Raw genomic sequence first — 13,577 nt, 5'->3', positions numbered from 1 at the left:
CCGGGGCTCTATCATTGGCTAAAGAAGTTTCCACGATGCGAGGGGGATTACGCCACTGAAGTCCGTTGCTGTTCCGAAGCCAATAGCAAAGCGAAACGGTGCAAGCGGATGTTTTCATTGGCTAGAGGACTTTGAACAAGGCGGGGCCTGCGGCAGTGTCGGCCCTCACTGGTTGGAGGCCAATCGGAGCGTGGGGCAGCGCTGGCGCCTGCGCCCATTGGCTGGGGGAGGTGCCGTAGAGTGATCCTCCCCCGCGGGCGGGTTAGCGGCTGCGGAGGAGAGCCGGCGTTGGCCGGGTGGCAGCATGTCGGGTTCGGGCTTCGTGCTGGAGGCGCTCGGGGAGAAACTGGTGAACGCCGAACGGGCGGAGGTGGACACTCAGGCTTTGTCCTCGCGCCTCTCCTTGCTCGGGCTTTTCTTTGGCTGTAGCGCGAGCGCCCCGTGCCGTCAGCTCTGCGGCAGCCTGGCCGACTTCTACAGCCGCTTCCGCCAGTCGGAGCACGGCCCCAAGCTGGAGGTGGTCTTCGTGTCGTCCGACCAGGATCCGAAGCAATGGCAGGACTTCGTGCGGGACATGCCCTGGTTGGCGCTGCCCTTCAAGGAGAAACACCGTAAGGTGAGAGAGAGAGAGAGAGAGCCACAGCCCAGGAGGGGGAGGTGCCCCTCCTCCACCCGCCCTTCACCCCAAGCAGACAGGGTAGTCGGGTGTCTGTCTGGCTGTCTGCAGTGTCCACTGCTTTCCGTGGTCGCTGGGGGCGGGGGATACTGTGTGGCCAGTGTTCGATTACCCTGAGATGAGGAGGGTATCGCTGTGATCACTCTTTCTCCCCATTGCACTGTTCTGATTTAATTGGGTTCGTGATCCTTGGAGGGATGGGGGGTCGAGGCACTGCATAACGATAAAGAAATGTGCCTCAGCTTCTGGCGAGGAAGCGGTCGTGACATGCCCTGCATTACATCTCTCGTGTCGCTGCAGGAGATCAGCCTCTCGAGACGCAGGGTGGGGTGACAGCTAGCTAATAGATTAGGGTGATGGTGTGAGATCTGTCAAGCTACGGGTTACTGAAAGGTGCCTTCCCTGGGGTTAGTACCTATTATATGAATATGATGTATTAACTTTCTGTATTTTTCTTATGATAGTTTTGCTTTGTACACTTTTATTATTGTAAACTGCTTAGATGGCTTACCGATGTGCAGTATAATAAATCATAAGGAGCTTGAACTGGGACATGATGGGTCATACATCTATTCAGGTGTACCACAGCCTAGTTTAGATTTGGAAAGCCTGGTTAGCTCCTAGATTGGCAGGGTACATTTATGAAGGTCCCTTTCTCCATCTTGCAGCTCTGTCCTTCCAAAACCTTTTTCTTCCTATTTAGTCTGAAGTGAGTATTCTTCTGAATGTTGTGCAGGAGCCTGTCGGTCACACCTAGAAATACAACTTCTAGATGGTCCCCCTCATGATTGGAGAATTAACTTTGGCTATAGAGAATTTCTATTAGGAAGATTGCCCAAGGGTTGCTAACTTGGACAAACTCTGAAAGATAGCAGACGAGGGTGGGAGTTGTAAAGCATAATTGAAGGTAAAATGGGTAAAGAAACACCAAAACGTTACCAATGTTCAGAAAGAGACATGGTCATAAACATGTGAAACTTTAGACACAGGTGCTTTTGGAGCATCAAGGCAGGAGTGGGTTGGGGTACAGCACTCAGTATACAACTACAACCACTCTTCAGTCTACGTCAGGAGACCTGGTTTTGAATGGATTCTCTGTGTATGACTTTTTTTTTTAGTTATTCAAATTAATCTTCAAGTATGGTTCGGAGTAGCTGGGGGCATTATCACCACCATTAGCTTGAACTCCAGTTTATTAAAATGTCAAGCTGCCTTCACACACACACGCTTGTTAGAACATTTATGTGAAATGTTCTGCCAGGAGCTTGTCAAGTGATGTACCTCAAGAAGTTTTACATTTACTGTACATTAAAGACTCTCAAAACATGATTACATTGTTGTTGGAAATCTGCTGGTCTATTTTCTTGATAATTTGTATAATTTTGTATTTTTTAAAAATGAATTCTCTCTCATAAGAGATTGACCGTAGTGTTAGCTGCATTCACCATTATAGTTGGCTTTAGCCTTACATTTGAAAGGAAATTGTTTTTCTTTAAAATGTTTCAGGGTTTTAGTGGGGAGCTGGCTAACCTCTCTAGAATTAGCTAGGGGAGTTCTCTGCAAGGAGGGGATGGAGGGAGTAGTAGTTATGAAGCTAGGGGTACTGGGTCGAGGAGACTAGTTGTGCAACAACAGGTCATAGAGTCTAACTGGTATCTACGTAGATTAATAGCAAACTCAACAAATAGCTGCAGTCGCAATAATAGTAAATTATAGCCCTCATTTACTTTGTACATGGCAGAAGTATTGAATTCTAGGATAAAGCTATAAGAAGCAAGGCCCTTTTTTGCTATATCCGGTTAACTTGTTTCTGCCAATATAACATAGTTTACTTGGATTGGAGGTCCAATTGTGGTTGCAGTCTAGAAGTGCCAGTCATTGGATTCAAATATAACTGAAGGGAAGGGGGGAGAATTTCTCGTAATGTTCAGGGGGGATGTGTGGGGGGAGGGAGGTTGGACTGGGTGGTGGTTGTATTTTGCGATGATGGAGGTTGTGGGGTGGGGGGTATTAAGAGGGGGATATGTTATACTGCTTTGGGAACTCTAGTTTGGTTGGTTTCCGTTTGTTTGAAGGAAGTTGTGCATTGGGTTAAACTTTGAGGAGGGCAGTTATTATGATGTGTTCACTTTATTTTTGATATATATGGTAATTCTACTATCATTGTTCAAAAGTAATGTGTACTTTGCTGATACTTCAATAAAAAATGGTTAAACATAAAATGTTGCAGGATGTCATTCATTTCGGGCTATTGGCGTATGGTAAATTTTTAAATATTTGTTGTAGGGTGGATAGTTAAATCTTTGTCAGGAGGGTAGATAGTGAGCATTTTGCACTAATCGGTTAGCTGTGTGTCTACATTACCGTAAACTAAGTGGTGAGTGCAAGATTACCGTGTGAGCCCTTACTGCCTATAAAGTTGGTAAGTGCTCAATCAGTAATTTTTTTTTAAAATGGCAACTTTAGCGCATGGCTATTGGTCAATTTTTTCTAATTTAAAAATTACCTTAGCTTGCGGGGAAAACCTGCATAAGGGTGATCTAAGATCACTTTTTATCTCAGCTTAAACTATTTATTTAGGAGGGCTTTTCCCGACTTAGTTGTGGATGTGCATTAATGGGCCGATGATCAGAAGCAAACGCAGGTGCTAGAGGCTGTTAGTGCCATACTAGCGGCTGCGTTTGCTACCGTCCCATGATCAGAGCCCACGAGCACTCGCGGGCTCTGAACGCAACTAGCATGCAAATGCATTCTAAATGTATTCCTCCCCAATGATTCACAAGCAGCGTGCCAAACATTGGCGTGCTGTTTGTGGCAAAATCTACGCCAGCTTGGAGCTGGCGTTAGGGTTTGCAGACCATTGGGGAGGAATGGTGAGCCCTGTCCAGCATGCTAGCAGGCCCACAATCCACCCCCCCCCCCATGCAGCAGACCGCACCCCACCCAACCCAGCAGGAACAGGAACCCCGACCTGACCCAGCCCCCCCCCCCCCCAGCATCCCCTCACATGGAGCCCTGGTGGCCCAGTGGGCCGAGTCAATCCCTCCCGACCAGGTGGTCTATTGGCCCTAACCCACCCCCTACCGTTGGAGGAGGGAGGTGGCCTCCCTCCTCTTCCATCAGCTCTGCCTCGAAAATGACATTGCCCAGCCCTGCCCAGTGCATCCTGGGATGCGCTGGGCAGGGCTTTGTGAACTCCCACCCAGCACATCCCAGAATGCACTGGGCATGGCTGGGCGCTCCCATTGAGGTGCCACCATTGGAAGAGGACGGAGGCCACCTTCCTCCAACGAAGGTAGGGGGGTTTTGGAGGCCCACTAGACCAGGTTGGGGGGGGGGGGGGGAAATTGACTCCTGACCCACTGGGCCACCAGGGCTCCATGTGAGGGAGGGTTGGGGAGGCTGGAGACCCACTGGATCTCCAGCCCCCCTGAACCTGTGTCGGGGGGGAACGTGTGGGCTGCTGCATTGGGGGAAATTGTGGGCCTGCTAGCATGAAAATGCATGCTGGACAGGGCTAACCATTCCTCCCCAGTGGTCTGCAAACCCTGACATTGTTTTTTTAAAGGTTACAGATATCTAACTATCATTTTTGAGATCTTCAGTACTCCGGGGTATATACTAACCAATCCAGGAGATTTGTTGCTCTGTAGCTTGTCGATTTTGGCCTGTTGCATCTTCTAGATTCAGAGACTTCAGTTCTCCATATCATCATCTTTAAACACTATAATTCTGGTACAGTTAGCTCCCTTTCATCCTCCTCGGTAAAGAACAAAGCTATCTAATAATTGCCTTTTTAATGCTCTAGCTGTCGCAGTTAATGTTAAAACTATAGCAAGAAGATACCTAGCTTTGCTGAATATTTTTTATAGACCTAGAAAATCTGTAGCAAGATTTGTACCAACATAATCACTGTATAGCCTCTGAGCTGGATTTCACTAGTACAAGTCTATGTGGTAGTCTTTTACTGTAGGAATATGTTACTGTGTTGTCTGTTTTTGAACAAGTCCAGAAATAATTTTAGTCCTAATTGAATGTACTCTTTAGTGTGATTCTTTTACATTTACTTGTACTTGGGGTCTGATTGGTTGGATATTGGTACAGAGAAGAAAGTGTCTAGTGGGATAATGTTTGTGTTTTGTTTTTAACAGAAGCGAACAACGGTTCTCCTTACTTTACTAAGTGGGTGAATGCATATGATCTATGTGGTTGCTGGCAGTTTTTAGCACCCATGAGAGCATAGGTTCCAGGGAGACACCTGATGTAAGAGCCTGCTTGTGTTGCTACTGATTTGGAAGTAGTCCTGCTGCACACTGGCCAAAGGACTCTCCTGTAGCCTTTGAGGGGCATAATCGAACGAAAACGTCTATCTCCATGGGCGTTTATCTCGAAGAACGGGTCCGTGAAGAGGCGGACCGAACCGTATTTTCGCAAAAAATAGACATCCATGTTTTATTCAACAATTTGTGAGCTGGGCGTTTTTGTTTTTCAGCGATATTGGAAAATGAAAGCGCCCAGCTCAAAAACGAATAAATCCAAGGCATTTGTTCGTGGGAGGGGCCAGGATTCGTAGTGCACTGGTCCCCCTCACATGCCAGGACACCAACAGGACACCCTAGGGGGCACTTTTACAAAAACAAAAAAAAAGGTAAAAGAGCTCCCAGGTGCATAGCACCCTTCCCTTGTGTGTTGAGCCCCCCAAATCCCCCTCAAAACCCACTGCCCACAAGTCTACACCATTATTATAGCCCTAAGGGGTGAAGGGGGGCACCTACATGTGGGTACAGTGGGTTTGGGGGGCGGTTTGGAGGGCTCCCATTTACCAGCACAAGTGTAACAGGTGGGGGGGGGGGGGGTGGGCCTGGGTCCACCTGCCTGAAGTCCACTGCACCCCCTAATAACTGCTCCAGTGACCTGCATACTGCTGCCAGGGAGGTGGGTATGACATTTGAGGGTGCAAATAAAAAGTTGTGAAACGGCATATTTTGTGGTGGGAGGGGGTTTGTGACCACTGGGGGAGTCAGGGGAGGTCATCCCCTATTCCCTCCAGTGGTCATCTGGTCATTTAGGGCACTTTTTGGGGCCTTATTCGTGGAAAAACAGGGTCCAGGAAAAGTGCCCTAAATTCTCGCTAAAAACACATATTTTTCTTCCATCGGTGAAAGGCGCCCATCTCTGATCGACCGATAACCACGCCCCAGTTCCGCCTTCACCACGCCTTTGACACGCCCCCATCAACTTTGTCCGCATCCGTGACGGAGTGCAGTTGAAAACGTCCAAATTCGGCTTTCGATTATACCGCTTTATTCGTTTTTGTGAGATAAACGTCTATCTCCCGATTTGGGTCGCAATATAGGCGTTTTTCTTTTTCAATTATAAGCTGGTTTGTCTCTGTACTAACCAGACTTTCTAGGTACTAACATGCTGCTTTCTCACATCCTGTTGTCTGCTTCACAGATTTTATTTCCTTTGTTTATCTCCTAATATTTTATTTTACTTTTTTCTTTTTTGAAGTGGTGGCGGCGGAGTGTGAGTGGGCATTAAAATATGCTTCAATAATTATAGCCTTGCTCAGTTTAAAAAATATTTGCCATGGTCCTCCATCTCTGTTGCCGTAGACTGTGTTGTATCTATGCGTTTTTCTGTGTCTGTGTGATGCCTGCAGTGGCCAGATGAGGAAAACCCTTGAAAAATCTTTCTTTCAGCAATGAAATAAGGGAACCCGATAGTAATTTTTAAAAATGTTCATGATGAACTGAATAACGAGGAGCTATAAGTTCTTCTCGGTGATTGGGGTTGATACGCTGCAGTTCTGAGCCGGTGCCTTTAATGTCTATTGTCCGTAACGGCTGTAGAGCAGTGCCGCCGCTGCCATCACCTCTTCTCTTCGTTCCTGAGCACAGGAGAGAAGGCGGATTTTTAAAAATACTTCAGATGTGTGTGGTATCCACTGCTATATCCTCTCATTTCTGACCCCACATCACACACAGATTAAAGGCTTTTGGTTTCAGCTGTTTCTGTGGCTTGTGGATATATATTAAAGGGTTCCTGTAGTTTGATCAGCCTGGAGTATGAACCCTTCAGTGCACATTTCCAGGGAGGAAGAAAACAGATTTTACTGTGGTTTCCTCTTGCTTCTGCAACCGGTTATTAAAACAGTTTAGCGCATACTTGCCTGGTTTAAAGATGCCACTGTCCTTGCATCTAGTAAGTGTCTGATACTTTAAGAATTACTAATCTGGCAAGTAATGTGCAGCTGTCCCTTCAGAGGGGGGAGAGATGATATCTAAGGATTTTCTACTTGCTGGTTAACAGAGATAATCGGTCCGCTAACCAGCTAAATGAACAGAAAATAGGCTGTCCTAACCTTATCCACCGAGCACCGGTCTGAATATCAGCTGATGTCTGATTAACTTGGTGACCATTCATACCTGGGTATTCTATGCTGGAATCTGGATGTGGTCCGGCATTGAATATGTAGAGTTAATTCAGCTGTAAGCGTCTTAAACCGGTAACCACTGTGAGCTCAGTATCTACCCCCTAGTTGTTTCCTTTTCACATAGTGTGAAAGTTTAATTTGGAGCGTGAGGACAGTGCCAGGGAGACTTACTGTCTGTGTCCCACAAATGACAAGACAGATTCAGATAGACTGGAGTAGGCTTTGATGGCAGTTCCAGTAGTTGGAACATAAGGACAGAGCTGGACAAACTTCTACAGTCTGTGTTCCAAAAACAACAAAGAAAGACCATGATCAAGTATAATATCACATTCATTGTTGATTTAATCTTGAATTGATAATGAGTATGACTGTTGGACAAACGGGATGGACCATTCCAATTTTTATCTGCCGTCACGTACTATGTTACTGTGTTTGTGAATAATCTCAAATCATTTCTGTGGTTTGACTGTTCAGCCTCTTCTGGTTTCACAGTGACTGAAAGCTCAGTCGAGCACACTGACTGAACTGAAAGTCATAAATTAGCGGGATTCAACCTGTGGATACAACCTGTACACAAAGGTTCCTTCACTCCTCAGAAAAGACATGGAAGAGCAGATCAACCTAAGAGGAGTTTTCCTCCCCTCTCTTTTTTTTTTTGTTGTTGTTGCGACAGTTCCTGGTGTACTGCATTGAACACCATTTACAATCTTCACTCTATTGCTTCCAAGTCATGTTCCAATCTTGGGACACTTCAATTACTGCTCTTAAGGATCCTTTTTAATAAGCTGTGGTAAGCACTAGCGCACACTTACCACACAGCTTAAAAGAACTTTCTGCGGGACACGCTCAGGCGTCTTGTGGTAAGTTTGAAATTGGTGCTCACTAACTGCACAGATAATTAAGAATAGCCATATTGGGTCAGACCAATAGTCCATCTAGCCCAGTCCTGCTTCCAGCAGTGGACAATCCAGATCACAAGTACCTGGCCGAAACCCAGATAGTAGCAACGTTCCATGCTGCCGATCCTGGGGCAAACAGTAGCTTTCCCCATATCCATCTCAATAACAGACTATGGACTTTTCCTCTAGGAACTTGCTAAACCTTTTTTTAAACCCAGATATGCTAACTGTTGTTACCGCATCCTCCGGCAGCGAGTTCCAGAACTTAACTATTCTTGAGTGAAAAAAAACGTCCTCCTGTTTGTTTTAAAAGTATTTCCATGTAATTTCATTGAGTGTCCCCTGGTCTTGGTACTTTTTGAAAGATTGAAAAATCGATTCGCTTTTACTGTTTTACATCACTCAGGATTTTGTAGACCTCAATCATATCTCCCCCTCAGCCATCTCTTTTCCAACCTGAAGAGCCCTAATCTCTTTAGTTCCATCCCCTTTATCATTTAGGTCGCTCTTCTGTGAACTTTTATAATTCCACTATATATTTTTGAGATACGGTGACCAGAATAGTGCTTAGTGCTGAATTATTTTTCAGCACCATTTATAGAATACCCCCCTGTGAGACCTAGCCATGCCACATCACCTAATTTCTTTAAGCAGCATTTTACCATCTACAAAAATCCGTTTTAAAAAACTTATCATTCATCCACTGTCCTTTGCTCATTTTTTGCAAAGCTGTGTATTGGGAAGATGCTTTGGTCTCAAGCACAACCTATTTACAAGTTTATGGTGCTCTGCAGGGGAATCCACAGGTAGAGCAGATGGACTCACTTTGTTGGGAGTCAGTTTCCAAGCAAGGATTTTGTCTGGGATCTAAGTAGAGCAAAGCTGGACACTTACGCTGCACACACGCCGCCTGAAAGGGTTATTCCAATTGTATATAGAAAGCACCAGTTCTCCCACTTCACCTTGTTCAGACTCATCTCCCTCCTGGGCCTCTGGGATTTCTCACATTAGGTGCTTCAAAGACCACATAGGCTAACATTGGGGAGGAGACAGAAGCAGTTTAACAAGTCCCTTATCACTGCAAAAGAGCAAAAAAAAGTAGAGCTCCGAGTTACTACTACTACTACTTAACATTTCTAAAGCGCTACTAGGGTTACGCAGGGCTGTACAATTTAACATAGAAGGACAGTCCCTGCTCAAAAAGCTTACAATCTAAAGGTCAATGTTCTGTAAAGTTCTGCTTATGCTGGACCCAGACAAGAGGGGCCAGTTTGCCACAGAGGACCATTCGTTTCTTTTATAGCACTGCAAACTCGCTAAAATAGAATTCAGGATTTGACCATGCTTTTGACAAGATGTAACCAGAGAAGTATTCCAGAGACCTAACAATCTGCAGAATAACACACAGTGCCACCTGCATTAGCAAACATAATGAACCATCAGAGAGCAACAATGCGAACGTCACACACATACTGCGCCCTAAACAAAGAGGAGGTATTCCTCAAGGAGATCTGATAGAAACGAACAGCTGTAAAACTAGTACAGGGGTCCTTGTTTCAGAGAAGCAGCAGATGGAAAAAGCCTACCGACAATCGCTCAAAGTCAGCCCTGTACTTCAAGGAAACGAGTGGATGAACAAATCTGTTCACTTTAAAAAGATACATTCCACGTGTGAACAAGGAAATAAAGGGGCCATTTGCTCAGGTCGCATTTAATTTTACACGCGTGTCTTAAAAGTTGAAAAAAGGCACCGAGTAATTAATCCTAATCCGCCCTTTAAAGAAGGCCTTGCCTGCATATAATCTGACAGTGTCTTTATAATGCAAGTTTGTTTTAGTTAGGGGAAAAATAGATAAGAAGCTTTCTCCAGTTGTTTTCACAACAGTAAAAGAAGTCAGTTTTATTTTCAACATTCTGCTGCTGTATAAGATACATACCACTTTACTCTTACATAAGTACATAAGTATTGCCATACTGGGAAAGACCAAAGGTCCATCGAGCCCAGCATCCTGTTTCCAACAGTGGCCAATCCAGGTCACAAATACCCGGCAAGATCCCCAAAATGTACAAAACATTTTATACTGCTTATCCCAGAAATAGTGGATGTTCCCCAAGTCCATTTAATAACGGTCTATGGACTTTTCCTTTAGGAAGCTTTCCAAACCTTTTTAAAACTCCGATAAGCTAACCGCCTTTACCACATTCTCTGGCAACGAATTCCATTGCACGTTGAGTGGTGAAACATTTTCTCTGATTCGTTTTAAATTTACTACATTGTAGCTTCATCGCATGCCCCCTAGTCCTAGTATTTTTGGAAAGTGTGAACAGACGCTTCACATCTACCCGTTCAGCTCCAGTCATTATTTTATAGACCTCTATCATATCTCCCCTCCTCTCCTAACTGTAAAACTGTAACTTGTGATCAAGCTGGGGAGGAAGAGATTCTACAGGCTGCTTAATAGAAAATGCAAGCAGCTACTGAGTACAGTCAGCTGCGTTTGGGGAGTACTATAATGCAAAGGCCCAGCGTTTGATGCATAAGAACAAATTCCATAAACTGTTCTTAAGATCAGCTTAGACAGGCGCTGTGTACGTCTAGTAGCGCTATAGAAATGATAAGTAGTAGTAGAACAGCTGCCTGTCATGCAGACACCAACTAGATCAAAAGTAAACTGGTGGCATCAAGAGCAAAGCATGTGGATTTGTGCAGGACCATAGACCTAGTCTTAATGACAACACTTCAGCGCAATCATGCAAGCAACCATCTCATAAGAATAATAAGCAGTGCTATACTGGGACATACCCAAAGTCCATGAAGCCAAGTATCCTGTTTCTAACAATGGCCAATCCAAGTCACAAGTATCTGGCAAGATCCCGAACAGCAAAATTTTGTATGTGAGGGTAAGAAGTGTTTAGTCCTGGAAGGGAAACTGTCCTAATGTCATTGAGGTTTCCCACTGCACCAGAAAAGATTTCATGCGGCATAGCAGAGGCTTCAGACTGACTCTCATGTTATGAGCAGTCAGCTTGTGCTGAGTGGGCAAAGGAAATATCGAAGGAAATAGACATTCTTGTTTCTGCTACTTCACACCAATAGGGGGCACTCTTCTTGTATGCCTACATGTTCCCTTCTATTGTCTTAGACTTCTAAACAAGTTTCCTTTTGTGCAGTAAAATGGTGCACTGTTATCTGTCCGCAGAAAAGGAGTTACACTCAGCTCATGCCAGGCTTCCCTACACATGCTCCACTCTGGAACAGATCAGAAGAAGCGATCACACCAAAAGATCAACAGACCAAAAGAGCCAAGTTTAGCACAATCAGCTACTGCTTGTTTTCATTGATCGAAATACAGCAACCACCCAACCAACTCCTCAGGTAAAAGTACAAAAGTCCCTCTGTATAAAAGCAGGCTGCAGGCCAAGAAAAGTGACAGAAAGAATGTATTATAATGAGACTTGACCACTGCAGCGAGAGTATCGCCACAAGATTTCACTTTGTTGAACAGAGTTCTGCCACCCAGCTTACTACAAACTTTATTAGTCTCTAAACTTACAACTCTTCTCCCCCCCCTCCAAAAAAAAAACCCTGCAGTAAACACACAGGAATTAAATAGCCAGGCAAGATGATAGCATCTACTACAGATAACTGTAGCCAGACCACATTCAGGATGCATAGCTGTGGTATGAACAGTGAAGTCTGAAGGTCCTGCTCGGGGAACCATCACAAAAGCGCAAGCTGTCAAGCCACTTGAGTTAGGAAAAGCTCACCTTTTAAGTCTCTAGCCCACCGCACTGTCTCTTCACCAGTAGAAGAGTGCCTATATACAGGGTAGGGAGGACAGATACATTCTAGTTTTGATCCCCCTCCCTACAAAGCCAACATCTATCTGCTTATATCGCAGATCTCTAGCTTGAAATGAAAATCTACATCAGACCAGCATAGCATCAAGAGTTAAACAGAAGTATTTATTAAGGGGAATCCACAACTGGTAGTTATTAACTGCATTTAAATGTGCAAGGACCACACAGATAACTTTCTGCTGCATTATTGTATATGAATTTATTAGCTAAACCAGTGTGGTTATTGGTAAGGTGCATTGCTTGACATATCATTAGGATGTGGGATTACCCTTATACTCTGTGCAATTTTTGATAGCTACCTCGTTCTTAACTCGAGCACAAGGGCAAATGCATGTATTGTCTTTCCGGTTAGTTTTATAATACCATATGTGACTTTAATAAGTGTGGGGTGTTCCACTATGATAACATGAACTATATGAACTATACAGTTGGTGGATCTTACTTGAACTTTCAGAATTATAGCGCATATGCTTACATATGTTTATATGTAGTTTTTATATTGTATAAATGTATGGGTTTTTTTGTTCATTAGTAATGTTTTATTTTTGAATTTCCATGAATATTTATGGATACCGTGACATAATAGCCCCGACAAAATAGCCTTTGACAAAATGCTCCCTCACACAAAATAACCTTTGACAAAATAGCCCCCTAGAAAAAATAACACATCACAAAAAAAGATGATAAACTACAAGTGAAATCTTCACTGATAAAGGCTCCTACCAGCATTGCATTGTATAAAGCTTATATAAATAAACAAAATTCTAAGTCGGAGTATGGGAACTTAGGGGGGGACTTTTTCTCATGGTTTCAGGTGCGACATTATATTCGGTCGATTCTGGCCGCTTCCCTGACTGGGTGTGGGAGAAATTGCTTACAATATTTGCTCTAGATGCGCGGTTGGCAGTCCCCCTTAAATATTATCATATGTGTCTGAGGGAACAATTGGGGGGATTATGAAAAGTTAGCAGTTCAGTGGAATAGGGAATTGTTAATTGGCCTTCGGGGTGAGAACTTGAAGACCTATATTCTGAGTATTCCAAGTGACGCTGTGGGAAACTCTTTATAAGTTTGTAACGAGAATGTATATTTCGCCGCATAGGGCGATGAGGGCAGCCATGCGGGGAAGATGATATTTGTGTCAAATGTGCTCACTCCCCAGCAGATCTCGGACACATGTTTTGGAATTGCCCGTGTGTTTTAGAGTTCTGGAGGCGGGTGTGTGGGCATGTGTCGGTTCTCTGGGGAGTGACTTGGACGCCCCAAGCATCGCAATTGTTTGATCAATTTAAACTTTCCGCATTATTTATTTATTTATTTATTTGTTGCATTTGTATCCCACATTTTCCCACCTATTTGCAGGCTCAATGTGGCTTACAATGTTCCGTTATGGCATTCGCCATTTCAGAGTAGAAGTTACAGTTGGTGTTATTTAGAGAATAGGTTGACATGATAAAAATAAGCAGACAGGCATAGAAAGAAACCAGTCAAAATAAAGGTAGAGTGGTGATGTGTTGCAGTCACTTTTATTGAACGTTGTGGTATGCCTTGTTGAAGAGATATGTCTTCAGAGATTTACGAAAGTTAGTTAGTTCATAGATTGTTTTTAAATTATGTGGTAGTGCATTCCACATCTGTGTGGGGTAAAAGGGCTTAAACCCTTTTTGAAGTGGGCAGTTCTAGTGGGGAAAAAGGTAATTCT

At 44.2% G+C, this 13,577-nt stretch overlaps 1 protein-coding gene across 1 annotated transcript in view; it reads left to right on the top strand.

Annotated features, from left to right (window-relative positions):
- The first annotated feature begins 242 nt into the window (after positions 1-242).
- The window catches only part of NXN (nucleoredoxin), a 131,539-nt gene continuing 118,204 nt past the window's right edge, over positions 243-13,577 (top strand). Inside the window, exon 1 of the mRNA XM_030185674.1 lies at positions 243-616. Coding sequence (XP_030041534.1) covers positions 305-616 — 312 coding nt within the window. The 5' untranslated portion in view covers positions 243-304. The remainder of the gene's footprint in view (positions 617-13,577) is intronic.

This window comes from Microcaecilia unicolor, chromosome 13 (assembly GCF_901765095.1).
Source record: "Microcaecilia unicolor chromosome 13, aMicUni1.1, whole genome shotgun sequence".
Lineage (NCBI taxonomy): Eukaryota > Metazoa > Chordata > Amphibia > Gymnophiona > Siphonopidae > Microcaecilia > Microcaecilia unicolor.
The sequence above is the reverse complement of the archived record's forward strand: the minus strand, read 5'-3'. Positions and strand labels throughout refer to the sequence as shown.